The 20,526-nt window shown below is 38.7% G+C and overlaps 1 protein-coding gene across 27 annotated transcripts in view; it reads right to left on the bottom strand.

The window, feature by feature from the left end:
• Positions 1-1,623: 1,623 nt before the first annotated feature.
• Positions 1,624-20,526, bottom strand: part of FAM49B (family with sequence similarity 49 member B) — a 157,980-nt gene continuing 139,077 nt past the window's right edge. For 26 of the 27 annotated variants that reach the window (XM_023517050.1, XM_023517015.1, XM_023517026.1 and 23 more), the window contains 7 exons: positions 13,105-13,241; positions 11,870-11,947; positions 9,690-9,806; positions 8,839-8,918; positions 6,556-6,682; positions 4,765-4,835; positions 1,624-2,368 (listed from right to left, as the gene is read on the bottom strand). In XM_023517050.1, the coding sequence (XP_023372818.1) occupies positions 2,305-2,368; positions 4,765-4,835; positions 6,556-6,682; positions 8,839-8,918; positions 9,690-9,806; positions 11,870-11,947 (537 nt within the window). In that variant the 5' untranslated portion in view covers positions 13,105-13,241 and the 3' untranslated portion in view covers positions 1,624-2,304. The remainder of the gene's footprint in view (positions 2,369-4,764; positions 4,836-6,555; positions 6,683-8,838; positions 8,919-9,689; positions 9,807-11,869; positions 11,948-13,104; positions 13,242-20,526) is intronic. The other variant, XM_023517012.1, reaches the window with a different exon arrangement.

Here is a 20,526-nt window from a genome sequence, read left to right as displayed (position 1 = left end):
GCTATAGTTAGAAGTTTGCTCACTTATTCTTCAAGGTGCAGAGCATGAACTATGTATGAGCCTCAGCAGTATGTCCACTCCAGCATTCATTTGGCACTAATCCAAATTTGGGTGTGTTCAAGAGCCTTCCTCGAAACACTGAAGGAAAATTAGGTGTGTCTCTTCTCTCCAGTTTTCATATTATCTCTTCAGTGTCCAGACTCTACACCTCTCATAGAATCAGAAAAGACATCCAGCAGTGCAGTTAAATATCGGAAGTGTTGGATGAGAAACCTGTACTAGATTCTCATGGCTGCCATAACAAATTACCACAAACTAGGTGGCTTAAAACAACAGAAACTTACACCCTCATAATCTTGAGAGGCCTGAAATCTGGTTCCCTCTGGAGGCTCTGAGGGTGTGTGCGTTCCAGCCTCATTCCTTGGTCCTGGGGGCTGCCAGCCGTTCGTAGAGTTCCTGGCACACAGACGCATTGCTCCACTCTCTGCCTCCACGTTCGTGTAGCTTTCCACTGTGTGCATCTGTGTGTTTTTCCTTCTTTTCTCTTGTAAGGGCTTGTCATTGGGTTTAGGACTCACCCTAACTCAAGATGATCTCATCTCCAGATCCTTAATTTCATGGGCAAATACTCTTTTTCCAGTTAAGTTCATATTTATAGGTTCCAGGAGAATGTATCCTTGGGGGGAGGGGGTGCACTATTAATAATATTAAATTAATATATAATATTAAACCCATTATAATATTCTTAGAAGATGCCTAGAAGATTCTTAGAGCATGGCTCATGTTATCGGGAAAGCTTCATGAAGGAAGCAACAGAAGCTGATCCCTAAAAGGAAAGAGTGGATGTTCATCAGATTGACCGGTCACAAGAGAGGAAGGGAATGTCAAGTTCAGGGACCAGCTAGACTAGAATTACAGAAGAGATGCCCAGAGAGGTCAGCAGGGATTCAATTATGAAGGGCTGACTATGTATGCCCTCATCCAGCTCTATCGATCCAGAAGGTTCTGATGGAAGCCCCTGTGACTCTCTTCCATAGTTAACCATTTTAATTGTTTTATACCTCAGATACTCTTCTCATTAAACCACTGGCACAGCTGTACCAGACAGCCTTTAAGCAGCTTCTCCCAACCATGAAATTTAGGTCATATGAATTAGGTTTTAAGCTCCTAAAATTAAACAAACAAATAAACATGTTAGCTTTCTACCACTAGTGAGATCAAAGTCTCCAGTTCTCTCCAAGGAAACTTCCTTTCATACTAACTCTCTTCCCAGTAGAAAGGGCTGCTCTGCCTTCCACACGCTGCTTGGTGCTACCCTCTGCCTTCTAAGATCTGAGAACCAAGAAGAATAGAAAAGCAGTTTTCTTTCTATTGCTATATCCAGACAAGTATAAATCAAGAATAAAAGTCAAGTTAATGACAAGATCACAGGTCTTACTATACTTAGCCAAATTTTAAAAGCAATTAAAATTATGCATATAGGGAATGATAAGAAAAATATTTTTGACAAGACCCAGCTGTCCACCAGAAGAAGGGAAAATTATGTAAGGTGTATATGCATTCCAAAAAACATACAAAGGAAAAACTTTTGAAATCTGAAAACATCAGTAAACCAAACCACGCTTAGAAAAATGAAAGCTGATTTTTATTTTATCATCAACAGCCATTCTTTAAACATGAACATGCATACGTAATATTCTACGCACACATCACAGTTTTTAACGTTAGTTAATAAAGGTTAAACACACAACATACATCCTTACAAAAAAAGTCAAAATGCAAACTCAAAACTTTAAACAAAAGTCTTACTAATTTAAAAAAAGTGTGTGTTGGGTACCATCTGTACAACACAGTTAATTTACACATTTTCATTTTGGCTGCACATGAAAAAAGCGGCAGTAGAAAATAAAGTCATTGAGGGTTTTTAAATAGCAGAATAGGCAGTTTTGCCATGCAGGAGAAGCAATATTAAATATTAGTTTCAAAAAAAAATCCACATTTAAAAATATTTAGTTCAAGTCACAGAATTTTTTTCAGTAGAGATCCCAATGCAATGCATAATTAGCTGCCTTAGATGGCCTGTTTGAAAGGACAATAGCCTTTCAGAGTGTAACTTTACTGATTTTGGCACAGAAAAGAAGTCTTAAGAACAAGAACATGATTAAAAAAGAGGGAAGAGGAACTGAGGAAAGAAATAAAAGCAAGAATAAATGAGATAGTAATTGCAATCACTAAAAAACTGTGCATTCTCAGTCATTGCAGAATACTGTCTTCTGCGTAGAGCAGGTGCTTATTCCAGAACTGTTATTGCAGCATGGATTTAATTTGCTTGGAGGTAGTCTCATCATTCAAATGTTTTGTTGTGTACCTTAAAAAAAAAAAAAATTGATTTATTTTATTTTATTTATTTATTTTTTTTGAGACAGAGCCTCAAGCTGTCACCCTGGGTAGAGTGCCATGGCATCATAGCTCATAGCAACCTCCAATTCCTGGGCTCAAGAGAGTCTCCTGCCTCAGCCTCCTGAGTAGCTGGGACTACAGGTGCCCACCACAACGCCTGGCTATTTTTGTTGTTGTTGCAGCCATCATTGTTATTTGGTGGGCCTGGGCTGGATTCAAACCTGCCAGCTCAAGTGTATGTGGCTGGCACCTTAGCCGCTTGAGCCACAGGGGCAGAGCCAATTGATTAATTTTAGAGAATTTTTTATAAGTCTGCATCGAGTTCTTTAATTACAACAAGATGAGTAATTGGTGAGGAAGCTCTTCTCTCACAAAGTCACGCCTTTTCACCACAGCTTTAACCCTTCTCAAGTTCTGCATGGCTCGTCCTCCTCACTCTTCCAATAGGACAGCTGATACCTGTTTAGCTCAGCTACGATCTTGTTCAAATGACTGCTTCGACTGCCCAGTAAGCAATTAGATGTGACATCTCATTCTGAGGAAAATTATTGTCCTATCCCAGAGGTTGGCAAATTATGGCCCCTGGGCCAAATCCAATCCACCATCTATTTTGGTGTGGCCTATAATCCAAGTGAGTATGTGTATGTGTGTGTAAATAATCTTTTTTTTGCCTTTTGAGTGGTTGGCGGCAAAGAAGATCAAAAGAATAGCAACATTTCAGGATCATGTGAAAATTGTAAGCAATCCCAATTTCAGTGCTCACATATAAAACTTTAGTGGAACACACCGTGTTGATTCATTCTATGGTTACCTTCTTGCTACAATGGCAGAGCTGAAGAGCTGTGAAGAAACCACATGACCCACACAGCCTAAAATACTTACTTCCTCACTGGTCCTTTACAGAAACATCTGCAAACCCCTGTTCTACTCCATATTTTACCTCAACTCCTCCAGCTGTCATAGCCATAAAATGTCTCAATTCTCCACATGTTGTGTTTCTAGGCAGGAGTGCTCTGCCACAAGCATGGCAATCCAATTTAGGAATCAAAAGAAGAATGACTTAGAACAATTACTGAAAGGATTCAGCACAGCGTTCCCTTAGAAGAAAGCCAATAAGCAAACCTGTGTGTCAGGCACTGCTCTAGGAGCTCACTAACCAACAGAGGGAGTGAGAAGGGTGCACTGATATCGCAGAAGGGGTAAAGCCTCACAGCAAAGGAGGAAAGTACAAAGGGCTATGGAGACAGGGAAAGGCCTGCTCCAGTATACACTAGAGGCTACGCACAGTAAGGACTTTGGGAAGTGTTTTAAAAGCAATAAAAGTCAACAGAGGATATTAACCACCTGTTTGGAAATGATCACTCTGGCTGTTAAGGGAAGACTGGGAGCACAGCAGCAGCAGGGGGTGCTACTAACCATCAGGTGAGATGCTCAAGGCACTATTTATAATGAGCATGTATTATTTTTATTAAAAAAGAAGAAAGAGGCTCCGCGCCTGTGGCTCAAGTGTCTAAGGCATCAGCCACATACACCTAAGGTGGCAGGTTCGAATCCAGCCCGGCCCGCCAAAATTGAAGGTTGAAACAAAAAAAAAATAGCCAGGCGTTGTGGCAGGCGCCTGTGGTCCCAGCTACTTGGGAGGTGGAGGCAGGAGACTTGCTTGAGCCCAGGATTTGGAGGTTGCTGTGAGTTGTTATGCCACGGCACTTTACCCAGGGGGACAGCTTGAGGCTCTGTCTCAAAAAAAAGGAAGAAAGAGACTTGGCACCTGTAGCTCAGCGGCTAAGGACATCAGCCACATACACCGGAGCTGGCAGGTTCAAATCCAGGCCAGGCCTGCCAAACAACAATGACAACTACAAACACACCCCCCCCCACACACACACACACAAAGAAAGAAAAATAGCCAGGCACTTGTTATTAACTACTTGGAAGGCTGAGGCAAGAGAATCACGTAAGCCCAAGAGTCTGAGGTTGCTGTGAGCTGTGACGGCACAACACTCTACCCAGGTGACAGCTTGAGATTCTGTCTAAAAAAAAAAAAAAGCAGTCCCTCTTTCAAGAGGAGCAAAAAGCAAAAGCCAAAATTGTCAACCAAGAAATAAATGGAGCTGCTATTCTCATTTATACATCCATTCCTCATTACAAAATACTGTAACTACTACTTAGAAGATTACAGATAAGCAAAATGAGATCTTTCTATGTCTAGCTTAGCCATTTCTTTTTATTTTGTTTAATCCTTATGGAACATTTATTTTCATGTGTTGTGCTATTCACGTTTAAAAGCATTTTCTTTACATATACATAAACCAGTCATTTTCCTTACATAGTTCTCCATACAAACGTCCACGTACATACACATACCTGAGAGCATTTAGAAGACCTTCTACACTATTAGGAGGTTGGTCCTTAAGAACTTTGATACAACCTTTCATCTAAGGAAAAAGAAAACAGAAAGGTAAATACCCATTTTTTTCCATATAACATTCATTTTCAAAATAATAAACTAGGAACACAACTATGGAACTCAAGAGATTATATACTGTCAGATTAATTATTCTTAAGGCAGAAAAAAACATCTATTTAAGCGTTAATATTTTCAGTTTGTTGGTAAAACAAACTATTTGAGAACCAAGTCAGTCAAACTCAAATACCACCCACACTAATGAGAAGCAAAGGTTTGTTAAGGGGAAGACTTCCCGCAAAAGGTACTAAGTAGCAATTCAAAGGACAGAACGGATATGTTAGCAAGGAAAAGCAAAACTTTCCAGGTAGAAGTTCATGGAAAAAGTAATAAAGTATCACATACAGAAGACAGGAATTTTTGCAAGGCTGAACTCAAAGTTGGAGGGAGCCCTAAAGGCCAGGATAACTCATCTGGAACTGTTATGCCAGACAGGTAGGACTTGGTGTGACTCAGTGAAGGTGGTATTTGAGAAAGATTTGCCTGGTTATTGTAAAGAAGCATAACAGCAGAAAGAACACCTGCTTGGAAGCCAGAGTGATACAGGTTCAGCCCCCACTTCACTAGCAATTCTGTGACTTAATTTTCTGAACAGCTGCTGTGTCAGTAAAAGAGAGAATACTACATCCTAGGAGTATTATCAGAGTCACAGGGAGAACAACTGCAAAATTCCTGGGATGTGGAAACCACACAATACATGTGAACTCATTTCTTGCTACATATGTTACATGTGTATGAAGGCAGAAGACCGCCAGCAAGATCTGAAATGCTATGAGCATGAACTAGCGATGAAGGGAAGACTGGAAGAAATTCTCACCAAAATAAACTAGACGTGAGAGGGAGCGGAGAGAAACTGTAAAACAGGTAAACAAACCAAAGAAGACTTAATTTCTAAAATGAACTTTTACTGAGACAATGAAAGCAGAAACTTGGCTATAATAACAAATTACTATGATTGGGTAGGAGAAGGAAAATATATGAATTCTTCAATTTTTTTTTTAATTGAAGTACCACTACTGACCTTTTATATGCATCTTGAAATTAGCCTTTTGTTTGAAATGTCTTTAACCAAAGGAATTAAAGGATATGATTATAAAATTTCTTATATTGCCAAGTAACGAGGGTTTTTACCTTGTACCTATTTGTACAAGAGTATCCCTTGTACAAGGGGATTCTCTAAAGATAATACAGTCTCTTCCTTCAATCATTCCTCCTGCATACAGGCCACAAGAAATACAGCAAGAAAAAAAGATAAAAACCTACCACTATGGCTGGGTGTGGTGCTTACACCTATAATCCTAGCACTTAGGAGGCTGAGGTGCGTGGACTGCCTAAGCTCATAGGTTTGTGATCAGCCTGAGCCAGAACGAGACCCTGTCTCTAAAAAATAGCCAGGAGTTGTGGCAGGTGCCTGCAGTTCCAGCTACTAGGGAGGCTGAGGCAAGAGAATCACTTGACCCCAAGAGTTTGAAGTTGTTGTGAGCTATGACGCTACAGCACTCTACTAAGGGCAACAAAATGAGACCCTGTCTCAAAAAACAAAGAAAAAAAAACACCTTTCCACTATTCATATAAACTATAAACCTGAGTTCTATGAGCAAGCAGTCTGCTAGCTACTTAAGTAAAATAACAGCTCATGGTTTCTATGTATGGAAACTGTTGGGAAATATATAAAACAATACATAACTTACATCAATTTTGGAAGTTTTGGCAAATGCTCCCACTGGATGTACATGGTCATAGAGTATTATGACACCCACCATTACCCTCAAGCAGAATGACACTGTCTCTTCATTTGTAAATCTGCTTCTGTATTCCCTGCAGGGCAGAAAAGACATGGATGGAAGAGGTCCATCACAAAATACTTAAATGACCAAAAAAAAAAAAAAACTTTAATGAGCTAACTCACTTCCACTTGATGAGGACTTACCCCTTAGCTCTCTAAAAGAGATGGTAACATTAACCCTCTTCTCTACAAAGAGATTCTGAGAGACTGAAGGTGGTGGGTAGAGCAGTCATCAGCCACACATTCTGGTCTGCTATCTGTACCTCCCTCAGGATATTAGCCCTTCTACTTGACAGAGAGTAACAGTTTCACAGAATCAAAATTAGTACCTAACTCTAAGTTTTGGAATGGGTGCTACCTAAAGGCTGTTGCCATCAACATGAGGAGAAAAGTCACCAGCTTAATAGAGCAAGTGGATTTGCTATTCAGGGGCTAACTAGATCTAAACACATTATTACATTAATGGATTTGAGTCTTACTAAAATTCATTCATATTCTTTTCTCATTTGGGAAAAAGAAATTTTATCTATATAGAATAAGGTCTGGCAGCAGAGCAGGTACAAAACCAGGATAGAGACATCCAGGCACATGGATGCAGGCAGCCATCTCTTCATTCCTCAGGACCTCACTCCCTTTAAGAGAGGAGGAGGAGGATTCTGACGACAGCTGCCCTCGGACTTCATAAGGTTTTTCAGTAAAATGATGCATATATTAATAATAGTGCGTTGGAAAACAAAATGTGCTAGGAAAACAAAGGTGATTATCTAGCGAACACCCATGTACAGTCATGCATTGTGGAAGTTCTGAGAAATGTGCCCTAAAGCGATTCTGATATTGTGTAATCATCACAGAGTATACTTTTACAACCCTAGAGGGTACAGCCAACTATACTTCTAGGCTGCATGGTATGTCCTACTGCTCCTAGGCTACAAATCTGGTTAGCATGTTACTGTACTAAATGCTGTAGACAACTGTAACACAGTGCTAAGTATTTGTGTATCTGAACACAGAAAAGGTACAGTAGGCCAGGTGCAAACAGCTCCTGCCTGTAATCTTAGCACTCTGGGGGTCTGAGGCAGAAGGCCCTCATGTGGCTGTCTACAGTCCCAGCTACTCAGGAGGCTGAGTCAAGAGGATCACTTGAACCCAGGAGTTTGAGGCTGCTGTGAGTTAGGTTGACACCACAGCACTCTAGCCTGGGGCAACAGAGTGAGACTCTGTCTCAAAAAAAGAAAAGAAAAGGTACAGTAAAAATACATTAGAAAAGATTACAAATGCTATACCTGTAAAGGGCACTTGCGGGACTACAACTTGCTCTGGGTGAGTGAAGGGTGAGTGCGTGTGTGCTGACTGAATGTAAAAGGCTAGGACATGAACTGCACACTACCACAAACTTTATAAAGATGGTACACACAGGCTAAACTAAACATATAAAACATTCTTCTCAATAACAAATTGACCTTAGCTTACTGTAACATTTTTACTAGATAAACTCTGACATTTTCTTTTTAACTTTTGACTCTTTTGGTTTGTGCTACACCTAATGATGGCTACAACATCACCAGGTGACAGGACTTCTTCAGCTCTATTAGAGTCTTATGGGAGCACCGTCCTACATGTGGTCCACTGTTGACCTAAATGTCATGTTTCAACAATCCAAGAGGGATTTTTTCCTTGTGCTGATAAGAAAATTCATATAGAATACATTCTCTTATACATCATAAATGCTTTAGAGAACAGAAAAACTCAGAGAGAATTCAGGTTTTTGTTGAAAACAATAAAAACAGAATTAATACTGAAATAAAAATGGATAAATGGAGAAATAATTTTGGCTCTGTGATAAAAAGGTAGATTCTTTACTAAAAATGGAGAAAGAATCTTTATGAGAAGCAAAACTGAGAAGTTTTAAAGCTCTTTCCTATCCACCCTCTACCCCTGCCTCATACCACGACATCTATGTTCTAAAGAATCAGACTGGCCTAAAAACCCACTCTTCTTTATACTTAAACAGAAGTTACATTAAGCTACCAAATTATTTTAATTTGCTCATATATTAAAAAAAAATCAGTACTTAGAAGGTACTTAATTTCCACCTTTCAAACAAGACATGGTCATTTTTGGACAAATTTTGAAACACCAATCATCTCAACAGTACTGTTAAAAGTGAAAAAGATCAGCTAATACTCACGGCGTTTCAAGCATGACTCTGCATACACTAGCCATGGTGCTTAAACAATCTGTAGTATTTTCTATTGGTAAATTTTTATTCTGTAAAAGTGTATGGAGAACAAAAAAGTCACAACTTAAGTACAATTTAAAACTTAGCATAATATGAAATATTAGCAACTTTAAAATCTGGTTCTTACTCACTAATCTCCTAAATAATTCAGTACATTCTAAGCACTATTTCCATGATCTGGGGATAGAACTATAAAGCAAGATAGCCAAGACCCTACTCCTCCAAGAGGCAATTATCTCCTAGCGGGGTAAAAACCTGACCATACAGACAAGGTCAGAGGTGTAGAGCCTTGTAGGCCATCAGGCATTGGAACTAGGAAGTCACTGGGAATATTTTAAGTACAGAGAGAATGTTTATGTTTTAAGATTACTTGGCTCCTTTATAGAGAAAGGACAATAGTTGGGCAAAAATGAAGGAAGTAAGAAGGACTGGAACATGAATGCAGTAATCCAGCTGAGAGGGTCTGGTCTGGACAGGCAGTGAGAGAATGGATACATTTGACATATCCTGATGTATTTTGGAGGGAGAGCCAATAACACTGTCGGGAATGAGATAAAGAATGGAATTTAGAACAGTTTTCTGCTTGCACAGTGGCACTACTATTTGAGAAAGGAAAGACTAAAGAAGGGCAAGGTTAGAAAAGCTAACCAAGAATTTGATTGGGCTGTGTACTGCTAACACGTACACCTGGGAGTCTGTCAGCTCTGAGACAATGTTTAAAGGTATGAGACTTGCTAAAATCATGTCTGCAACAGAGGGAAGAGAACAACCCCTAAAATAACTTCCTAGACAATCCTTACCTCTGATACAAATTTTGTCGTGGCATCACTCAAGGTTTTCAGCATTGGAGTTGCCTCAGCATAAAACAAAGACATTCGATTTGCCAATTCATTATTTACTTCATTTTCTCCTTCTGCCTGTGTGGAAAGTTCAGAGCACCTCATATTAAGTTTGTAAATTATTATATATGACAAAATTTATAAAAAGACCAACATAGGGTGCCTATCTCATCAATGCTTATTAAGTTCATCTAATACACACCCTTAACAATCACATTTTAGACCCTCATCTGCACAAATACTTAAATTTTCTTTAAAAATAAAAAATTATGCTATTAATTTTAAATGATTAATACCTTTAAAAGTATTTTAACTGATATTAAGGAATTAAGTAAAACCCTGGTAGACTGCCTACTACATACAAAAGATTATTATAACTTCTATAGAGGACAGAAAGATGATTATCAGATTGCATTCTGCCCTGAGGAACACCCAAGTATCCAAACACTAACACAGTATCCATAATAAACACTAACAGATGATGACAAATAAGGAAATGAAGATTAAGTTGGAGTAGAAGAAACTAAGAAGGACTCATAGAAAAGTTGGCTTTTGAAGGTGATGTTAGGCACATGAACCAGGCATTCCAACCTGGCAAATGACTCAGTAGAGTGTAATTTAGCATATTCAATGTAAAAATGGGCAGAAACTAGTGTAAGGTTAAGGTTGGGGTCTGACTATAAACTGCCTGAAATACTGACTTAAGTTCGTATTTTTCTTTAAAATAGGAAGCCATTGGGTGGCACCTGTGGCTCAAAGAGTGGGGTGCCATACCAGGTGTGGCGGGTTTAAACCTGGGGCTTAGCCAAAAGCTGGAAAAAAAAAAAAAAAAAAAAAAAGAATGGGAAGCCATTTAGGGTGACTGGGTGAAGGAAATGAATGATGATAAAGTAAACTTTCTAAAGAAAACTGGCTGATGATAGTGGGCAGACTGTAGGAAAGGACTGCAGGTCAGAAAATGAGTTATGCTGCTATAGAACAACCACCAAAAAGAGGGCAGGAATTGTTAAAGGTGCTCGGCTGGGACAGAAATAGTAGGAGATAACAAGTGGGGTGAGAAGAGATTTGAGAAGTATTTCGCTTGGAAACAATTGGCTTTCTCTGTAATTAATGAGGGTGAAAGATAGTGTAAAGATGACTTTACTGTGATAACAAGGATTGCTACAGAGCACTGAGTGTTTTTGTTTTTTTTTTTAATATGGTGGGTATGAAAAAGACAGATGTTAAGGTCATTTTCACACCAGGAATTGATCTATGCACAATCTAAGAAATACAAGTAACAGATGTTTCATAAAAAGAAATCTTTTCCTTTGACCTAGTGCCTGTCTTAGACCAATCACTTCATAAAATACTTAATGATAAAAAAAGTGAATGGTCTCCTTTGGTATTTTTATTTTAAATCTCTTCTGCCATTTACCACTCCCCTTCCACAGTTACAGTATTTCTCTAAGAAACTATCTACTTGAGGCTGGGATTGGTTTTTAAATTTCTCCATTTTTCATACCTATTAGCCTAAGTCCTCAAAATACAAAGAGAATAAGAAAGTATTTTCTTCCTATCTAAGGTTTTACTCATGATATTTAACTCCTTAGAACTAGAAAAGTGTGGAAATAAAATGCTTAACTGGAGGAGGCCAAGAGGTTACAGGATTAAAGAAACCAGGAGAGGTTTTAATCCTAGCCAAAGAATAGGCCCAGAAGCCATCTCCAGAAACTCTCTTAGGCACAGCTATGCTAATAATGCCCATGACCTCTCACACTCCTCTCTTGCCCACTTTAGTTATTTCTCTTAACCCAGGTGAATTGCTCTGCAAGAGTCTTCCATTCTAACAATACGGAGGCAAAAAACTCCTAAAAAATAATTCTCAAAATGTTTGTATAGTTAAAAATGAGAATACATATAGAAACTTTATAAGCATCAATGTTACACAGACAAGCAATTTTACTGGGGTAGTCGTGGGAGAGGAAGAATACACAAACACCTATTGTCTGCTACAGTTTGCTCTTTCCACCCCCTATTAGGCTGTTCATATTACTAACTTTAGCATTACCTGAATTAGCAATGAATAAAAGAATAAAATCAATAGATTTGAGAGTTCAAATCCTCTCACCACCCCCCCTTAACTCAAAGCATTCACTTACTGGTACATTATTAATCCTCATACGACTCAATGTTCTTCTATAATAGCTGAAATCATTTTGTATGGCAGGATTTGTCATCTAGAGAAGACATTTAGAAAGAAAAATGTGTTATGCACTAAATAATAATATTAAAAACTGGGTAAAAATCTACCAAATACAATTTTAACTAGTATGAAACCTTTTCTAATTTGTAATTTTAAGAACTAAAGCCAGTGTCATTCAAAATGGCTTGCAATTAATATATACAGCTATGATTTAATAAAAAAAATGGCTTGTAATAAATATGTATTTATTCCTTATTGAACATATAAGACCACATATTCTCTCAGAGTATACTTTTCTTCTTCTTCTTTTCAATAACTTCTAGATAATGTACTAAAAGCTTTTTACCAAAAAATATCACTAAATTAAAAAGAATATATAAGAATTTGTTTCAAAATATTACAATGAAAGCATGTACACATGGCTAAGAGACTAATCCTCATATGAATATTTTACATACAAATCATTTGTGCTCAAAATATTAACAAGAGGATTAATAGTTATCTATGATAAAATCATAAAATACTGATGGTAAGAAATCCAGCTCTTCCATTTCCTAGACAGGGCACCTGAGACCATAAAAAGTCAAAGGACCTGCCCGTCATCCCATTAATTGGTTACGATAGCAGAACCTACACTGGAGCTCAGGTTTCTTGATAAGAAACCTAGTGCTTACTCCTTTACACTCACTCTTAGTTGTAAGTACTATAAAGAGTGAGAGAGGAAGAAAGAAAAAGAGAAAGGAAAGGAAGGAAGGGAGAAGAGGGAGGAGGAGGGGAAAAATTAACATTTTAATATAAAAGAATGCTGAAACAACTGATGAGCAGAAAAGAAAAAAATATTAGAAAAGAAACTCCAAATTGTTATTTTCAGAGATGATTTTATAAAACAAAGTTAAACGAAGACCAAATATTTGGTGATTTAGTATTTGCTATATATCAAATACAGGGTGTCCATAAAGTATGTGTGCATTTTAAAATTATATACTATTTTTTTTAAAATGCCTGTATATAAAAAGGCACCCTGTATACAAAAAGACCCAACATAATTTTTAAATCAAGTTTTCTTCTTTTATTAAAGTCCAGCAGACAATCACTTAAAGACATTTTAACAAGGTTTCCAGGCTTTTCCTCCTAGTACTCAATGAAAGACTCATGATTTTCATAATAATCAGGGCCAGAAGAAAATTCTACCTTGAGTTCATCAAACCGGAGTGTGAAATGAAGAATTTCTGCAAACTGTTTAGCAAGAGCCTGCTCTCGCTCTAGATGCTGGGTAGGAGAGTATGGGGTACTTGTCAAAGCTCCCAGAAGACCTCTTAATGCTGCTTCTAAAGAAAAATAGATAAAAAGTGAACAATGCACAACTTTATGATTTTAATTCCCAGAAAAGGTCTTTTAAAAGACAGATGATCTAAATATAATCAAAACAAAGAAATTTAAAGTTTGTCATTGCTAATGACAATACTTTTACTGAATATTCAAACTGAATACTACTGGGCGGCTCCTGTGGCTCAAAAGGGTAGGGCACCAGCCCCATATGCTGGAGGTGGTGGGTTCAAACCCAGCCCCAGCCAAAAACTGCAAAAAACAAACTGAATACTATTAAACAGAATAAAAATGTTTAAAGGATTAATTCAACAATTTATAATTCAGTAAAGCCAGATTCAAAATAAAGCAGAACGTAAATCTGAATTAAGTAGCTGAATCAAACCACAAACTTTCTATTACTTTCATCTTTCCACACAGTGCAGAGTAAGGTTTTATGAAATGGCGGTTGTTACCCGCAACTGAGTGGCTTCTTCCATGGCACTGTGTTTACAGTCATGGATCTGTACATGGCTGTAAATTAATTACCAACTTTTCACACTCTGAATATGCTGCTTCTTTCAGCTACTACAGAGAACAAAATTGTGCTTTAATAAGTTTCAAGTGTCCTGGAGTTTGGCATCTCAAGACTGTAAATATTATATGAGCAAAATTGTCTCTCTGAAATAAGTTCTACTTTTGGAATGCAAGTAAATACAGTGTTTAAAAATGGAAATACTTGAAAAATTACCTTCAGGCGAAAGGTACACTATTTGGGAGACAGATACACTAAAAGTCCTGACTTCGCCACTATATATGTAATTTATCTATGTAACAAAAAACGCATGTACTCCTGACATCTATCAAAATAATTTTTTCTCAAAACTGGGAATACTGATATTTCACTTCATAAAAATCATAGGAAATCAGAATAATTCGGTTAACATATTATAGAGTTATAAGACAATACTAGATTCTAATCAGGGAAAACAGTTTACAAATTTAAATGGTAATCTAACATTAATCAGTAAATTAATGTCAGATTAATAAACAATTATTTAAATAAATGTGTCAGACCTCAATTGTTAACATAAAAAAATACCAACTCCACTATTTCTGAAGACTTAAATATGAGCCAACATCTGTACTGCAAATTAATATAACCTCTCATATAACTTTCACAATCAACTATGACATGGGCATTACAGATGGACAGAGTGTGTTTCAGTGAGGTTAGAGCCCAATGTGATAGCTAGTAAATGCCAGGTGTTTCTAACTGCAAAGCCCTATTCTTTCAATCATAATAAACTATCTCTCAAATAAGGCAACATTCTACTTAGGCTTTTGTAACCTTATAACACGCTAATCACTGATTATTACCAAGAATAATTCTAAGCAAATACTACAGAGTAATGATTTCTGTAGCCTTGTAAAATATTAATCTACTGATTATAAGTAACAGTCGGTACTTATGTCAGGTACTGAGCCAGGTACTGAGCTAGGCACTTCATAGACAGTTCTCATCTACACGATAACATCAAATGATAGCTATTATCATTTGTCTTATTCTTCAGTAAGTCAGAAAATGTACTATCTACTCTGTGCCAGGCACTAGGAAAACAGATAAAGACAGATGTGCTCCTTATACCTTATTATGTAGAGAGAAGAAAGACAAAGGGTTACTATTATGATATCTGCTGAACAGGAGAAATACATGGTACAGTGGAAAATAGGACCGTGACTAACTAAAGGCTCAGGAAAAGACTTCCCTGAATAGTTGACTTCTGGACTGAGACGGAGTCTGCAGATAGAAAGGGCAGGGAGCCAGACCCCAAGCTGAGAAGAGCATGAGTAGTGGAGGAACTCAAGAAGACCAAGACAAGTAGAATATAGAGGGCAAGAAGGAGAGTAGGCAAACACTAAGACAACACACATTTGTATGGTACGTTGAGCACTCTGGCCTTGATCTCCTAATGTACCTGCAGAAGCCACATTTTAAAAAGACAACTGAACTCATCAGATTAGCATTTTAAAATCCCACTTCTGCAGTGTGGAGAATGGACTGTAAGTGTACAGATACCTCAGAGAGGTGTAAGAGTGGATGTAAAGAAGACCAATTAAGATGAAAATGTTTTTCATTATTTTGAAAAAATGCTTGCTTTTCCTAAGATTCATTCCATGTATAGGTGGTAATGTGATGTGATGTGACGTGACGTGATGAAAAGTGTAATACATGAGAACAGGAAAAACCACTATGACAAAACATTACTGTAGGCTGTTAAAAGGAAAAAAAGAAATGTACATTTGGCTGATATCATCAAGTCTTATGATTAATCTAAGCATTCCAAGTGCTCTATCACTATGGGGGAGCCCTATGGGGGGGATCACTTGGCTGAGTTGGGATGGCAGGTGACCAGTAGATGCAGAATTTCTGTCCATGAATGGCTAAAGTTCTTGATGACAGATCTATCATAACAGGGAAATTAAAAATGACAAGGCTATTAATCTGACTTTAAAGTAGCTACATCAGTCTCTCACGCTGCAGGCCAGTGCTGGCACAGTCTCACCAGCCTATAATTCCTCAAGAGAGGAGACAAAGAATTTTACAGGTGACCCAGGTTTCTAGATGAGTTAAGGAAAAAGAGAGGTTAAAGAAGAGATGACCTAGGATTGGACTCTAATGAAGCTCTTTTTTTTTTTTTTTTTGAGACAGAGCCTCAAGCTGTCCCCCTGGGTAGAGTGCCGTGGCATTACAGCTCACAGCAACCTCCAACTCCTGGGCTCAAGCGAGTCTCCTGCCTCCGCCTCCCAAGTAGCTGGGACCACAGGCGCCCGCCACAACGCCCGGCTATTTTTTGGTTGCAGCCGTCGTTGTTTTGGCGGGTCAGGGCTGGGGATTCGAACCCGCCACCTTAGGTGTACGTGGCTGGCGCCTTAGCCGGTTGAGCTATAGGCGCCGAGCCTAATGAAGCTCTTAAAACAAAACCATGTCGTTGTGAGTTTCAAAAAAGTATATGACAAGGAGCAGCAATTTTGGCTACTAAGGCCTCAATTCTGGAAGAAACAGAGGGCAGATGGTATGCCAGTGTAGGAGCCAGAGCTATGTGAGAAGGTTGCAAGGAAAAGACAACTGGGAGAAATAATAACAAGGACAAGTTAGTCCACAGCCTAGAACAGAAGAAGGGAGAAAAACAGGAGGCCCCTGAAGAGACCTTCCCTTTGAAGACAACAGCCAGGCATGGTGCCGTAGCATGGTGGTTATGGTGGGTGGCTGGTGGGTTTGAACCCAGCTCGGGCCAGCTAAACAACGACAACTGCCTTGACAACAATGACAAAATTGCCCTGCCTTGTGGCAGGCACCTGTAGTCCCAGCTACTTGGGAGATTAAGGCAAGAGAATTGCTTAAGCCCAAGAGTCTGAAACTGCTGTGAGCTGTGAAACCATCGCACTCTACTGAGGGCAACATAATGAAACTCCTGTCTCCAAAAAAAAAATAGCTGGACGTTATGGAGGGTGCCTGTAGTCCCAGCTACTTAGGAGGCTGAGGCAAGAGAATCCCTTAAGCCAAAGAGTTGGAGATTGCTGTGAGCTGTGACACCACAGCACTCTACCTAGGGCGACATACTGAAACTGTCTCAAAAATAAATAAATGAAAAAATAAAGACAACAGTCATTTATTCCCACCTACTGTCATCCATTTACTCTTAAATACCAGCCCTTGACTCCTCAGAAGGGAACCCAGGGATATGAACTCTTCATATTTAAAACAGTCAAGAGACGTGACCACAATGATAATGTTCACTCCTTCATCTTTTAAATAGATTTTTGATACATTTGGCCCAGTGAATAGATGCCAGCCAGTCTGTTGGAAGGAATTATTCATTATAATCTTTGAAGGCAGTCCCTAAAGTTTTAACTACTAGAGCACAAGGAAGACTGAGCCCTGACAAAGGAGTCTATCTACTATCTGAGTACATGACCACCTCTCAGGCAGCTGCCTCAACAGGGAAGGCTCCAAGGCCTAATCATCAGACCTAAATAAGCAAGCACAGGAAGTTTCTCAGGCCAGCATGCTTAACCTCTGTCAGCAAACTCAGTATTTTTCAAATTAGTCAGGTGATCCTTGACCTGTCCCTCTGTAAATATGTAAACTGATAAGGGATCAGAGTCCTTCTAGAGTGAGACCCATGGTATATCTCTAGTGCTTAGGCCAAGTAATCTTCTCCTTGGATTGCAAGACTCTGAAGGACCATGGGCACTGAGAGTTGTGTGATGCTCCATTTGCTATTTATGATATTTGTCCTCATCTCCGGCTCAACAAAAAAGGTAACGAGAGAAGAAACAAGAGCAGCTTAGTTTATATAATATAGAGAATTCATCAAAGTGGAGGTTCAGAAAGGATACTGAAACTCAAAGAAGTTACGGTCTGTCCTCAAGACCACACAGCTAGTAAGTAGCAAACACCAAGATTTAAGCACAGGCCATTAAGTCACCAAAGCCTAAAACCCATTATTATTACTGCTCCTAAATATGTATTACCTGTTTGATATATCAGATGTGTATAACCAATAATATGTCAGAAATTCATTCAACAAACACTAAGACAGTGGTTCTCAACCTGTGGGTCGTGACCCCTCTGTAACAATAAAAATACACTGCAGTATTAGGAAGGTTGAGAACCACTGCACTAAGAGGTCCCCAGCATATACAAGCAAGGTTACGCATCCTGTTAACCAGGAAACTAGAAACATTACTAACCAAGTTACTAGCCAAGAGATGAGGGATAATAAATCAGATCTTAAATTTGTACTTTGGGCTCGGTGCCTGTGGCTCAAGTGGCTAAGGTGCCAGCCACATCCACCTAAGGTGGCGGGTTCGAATCCAGCCCAGGCCCGCCAAACAACAACGGCTGCAACTGAAAAAAAAAATAGCCAGGAGTTGTGGCGAGCACCTGTAGTCCCAGCTACTTGGGAGGTGGAGGCAGGAGACTCGCTTGAGCCCAGGAGTTGGAGGTCGCTGTGAGCTGTGATGCCACAGCACTCTACCCAGGGGGACAGCTTGAGGCTCTGTCTGAAAAAAAAAAAAAATGTGTACTTTGTTCCTAACTTTACAGAAGACCCTAGAACTCAGTTGTGAAGGTTCGAGGCTCCCAAGTGACAGCATAAAATTAATAGTTTTTTGCTATTCCCTATGTTACTGCAGTCCTCTACCAAATGAAACAGCACCCATGATGGGACACATGCCCTAAGACTGATTAATTCCAAAGTTAAAATATAAGATTACATTAAGTTCGACTGTCTTGATGTATTTTACAATCATTCTTTTTTCACTGGCATATGCTAAGAGACCAAGACAAACTGGAGCAGGACCTGAGTACCTTCTAAAACAACTTCAAATGCAGCTGGAAACTGGCAGCTCAAGAAAAACTCTAAATACATAGTCAGCAAGATTAAAAGACCCAGGCTGACTGAGGTAACAGAGGGCCACAAAGCTACAGATATACAGATACTAGATTCAAAGGCAAACACTGTAAAAGAACTAATTTTATGATCAGGAAAATAAATTACAATTCTTATTTCTAGTAAGAAAAAGAGAATTTATACAAACACTTCTATCCCAACTATTGTCTGTCTTAACATTGCACTTAATAGTCTGTATTGCATCTAAAAGAGAATAGCGATTCTCTTTTTTAAAAGAGGCTTTTTTAAAAGGCTTTTTTAAAAAAAAAATGGAATTCCACCTTTAAAACATAGGTTACAAACACAAATGGTCACATAGAAAATATAAAGAAATAAAGAGAACAAGATATAAAAATAAATATGCAGAAGGGACTTATTACAAATGAGATGCTATGAGAAACTGTCCTAACTAGTTTGCCACGTAGCCTCATCTCACTGATAATGCAGAGCAGTTACCGTCTTTTTAAGCTAGTGATGTTTCCAAAGCAGATAGAGCCTTGAAAGAACAATAATATATAATGACCAACTGTTAAATGTGGCAACCAATTAGCAATTTTCTTTTCTTTTCTTTTTATTTTTTTTTTGAGACAGAGCCTCACTATGTCGCCCTAGGTAGAATGCCATGGTGTCACAGCTCACAGCAATCTCAAACTCTTGGGCTTAAGCGATTCTCTTGCCTTAGCCTCCCAAGTAGCTGGGACTACAGGCGCTTGCCACAACACCTGGCCATCTTTTTGTTGCAGTTGCCATTGTTATTTAGTGGGCCCGGGTCAGGCTCGAACCTGCCAACCTCGGTGTATGTGGCCAGCGCCATAGTCACTGAGCTATGGGGCACTGAGCCAAGAATTATCAATAACTCTATGGGTGAAACAAATCACATTTCAGGTATAAACTTAGTTTTGAGGCCTGAAGTTTAACTTCAATCTTACAGTATAGCTTTCTTATTAAATGTGATATAGTCATTTAGAATTACAACATCTTTATGTAATTCAGTAATTAAAACACATAAAAACATTAAGAACTTAAATTTAAAAGGTTCAGATTGCTGACACACATCTACACTGCTCCTCCCCCATGCTCAACAACTGCAAAAAGTAAAGTTTCTCAAATTCACATCTTTCAAATCACACAAAGAGGCACTGGCTAACTACCTGCTCGGCTTCTTCCTCCTATAAGAAAGTGAATTCCCTTTCTAACAGTTTTGCTTACTCATTGTATTGACAGCACAATTCTGACCTCTGAATAATTTTTCCCATACAAATAAAAAACCAAACTGTTTTGAAATTTTTGCTTTTTCATAGCTCCCTTTTATATAACTTTTATATAAATTTGGATATATCATTGGCTTCCTCTCTCTGTTTTACTTCAGATTAATGTGAGGGTACAATTAGGTTACAATGTTTGCATTTGTTAGGTAGAGTCTCTGTTGTAGTTGTGTCCCACACCCAGGAGGAGGTGTCCCTTTATTGGGAGCACAATCCCCTGCCCTTCTCTCCTTTTCTCCCTCCTTCCTTTTCGCTACACCCATCTTGAATTGAGTTGAGTTGAGCTCTCTCTTGTGTAGGTATCTATCAGATCTTCTACCGACTTCATATACCTTCCTATTTCTTATCTATAGTTTTAGATAATGTAAATTGAGCATGAACAGCAATGATTTTAAAAACACAAAAATTTGGCTCGGTACCTGTATCACAGTGGTTACAACACCAGCCACATGCACCAAAGGGGGCAGGTTCAAACTGGGCCTGGGCCAGCTAAACAATAATGACAACTACAACAAAAAAATAGCCAGGCATTGTGGCAGGCAACTGTAGCCCCAGCTACTTGGGAGGCTGAGGCCAGAGAATCA

Source organism: Otolemur garnettii, unplaced genomic scaffold (assembly GCF_000181295.1).
Source record: "Otolemur garnettii isolate 467f Iridium unplaced genomic scaffold, OtoGar3 scaffold00004, whole genome shotgun sequence".
Taxonomy (NCBI): domain Eukaryota; kingdom Metazoa; phylum Chordata; class Mammalia; order Primates; family Galagidae; genus Otolemur; species Otolemur garnettii.
This window is presented reverse-complemented; position numbering and strand designations above follow the sequence as displayed.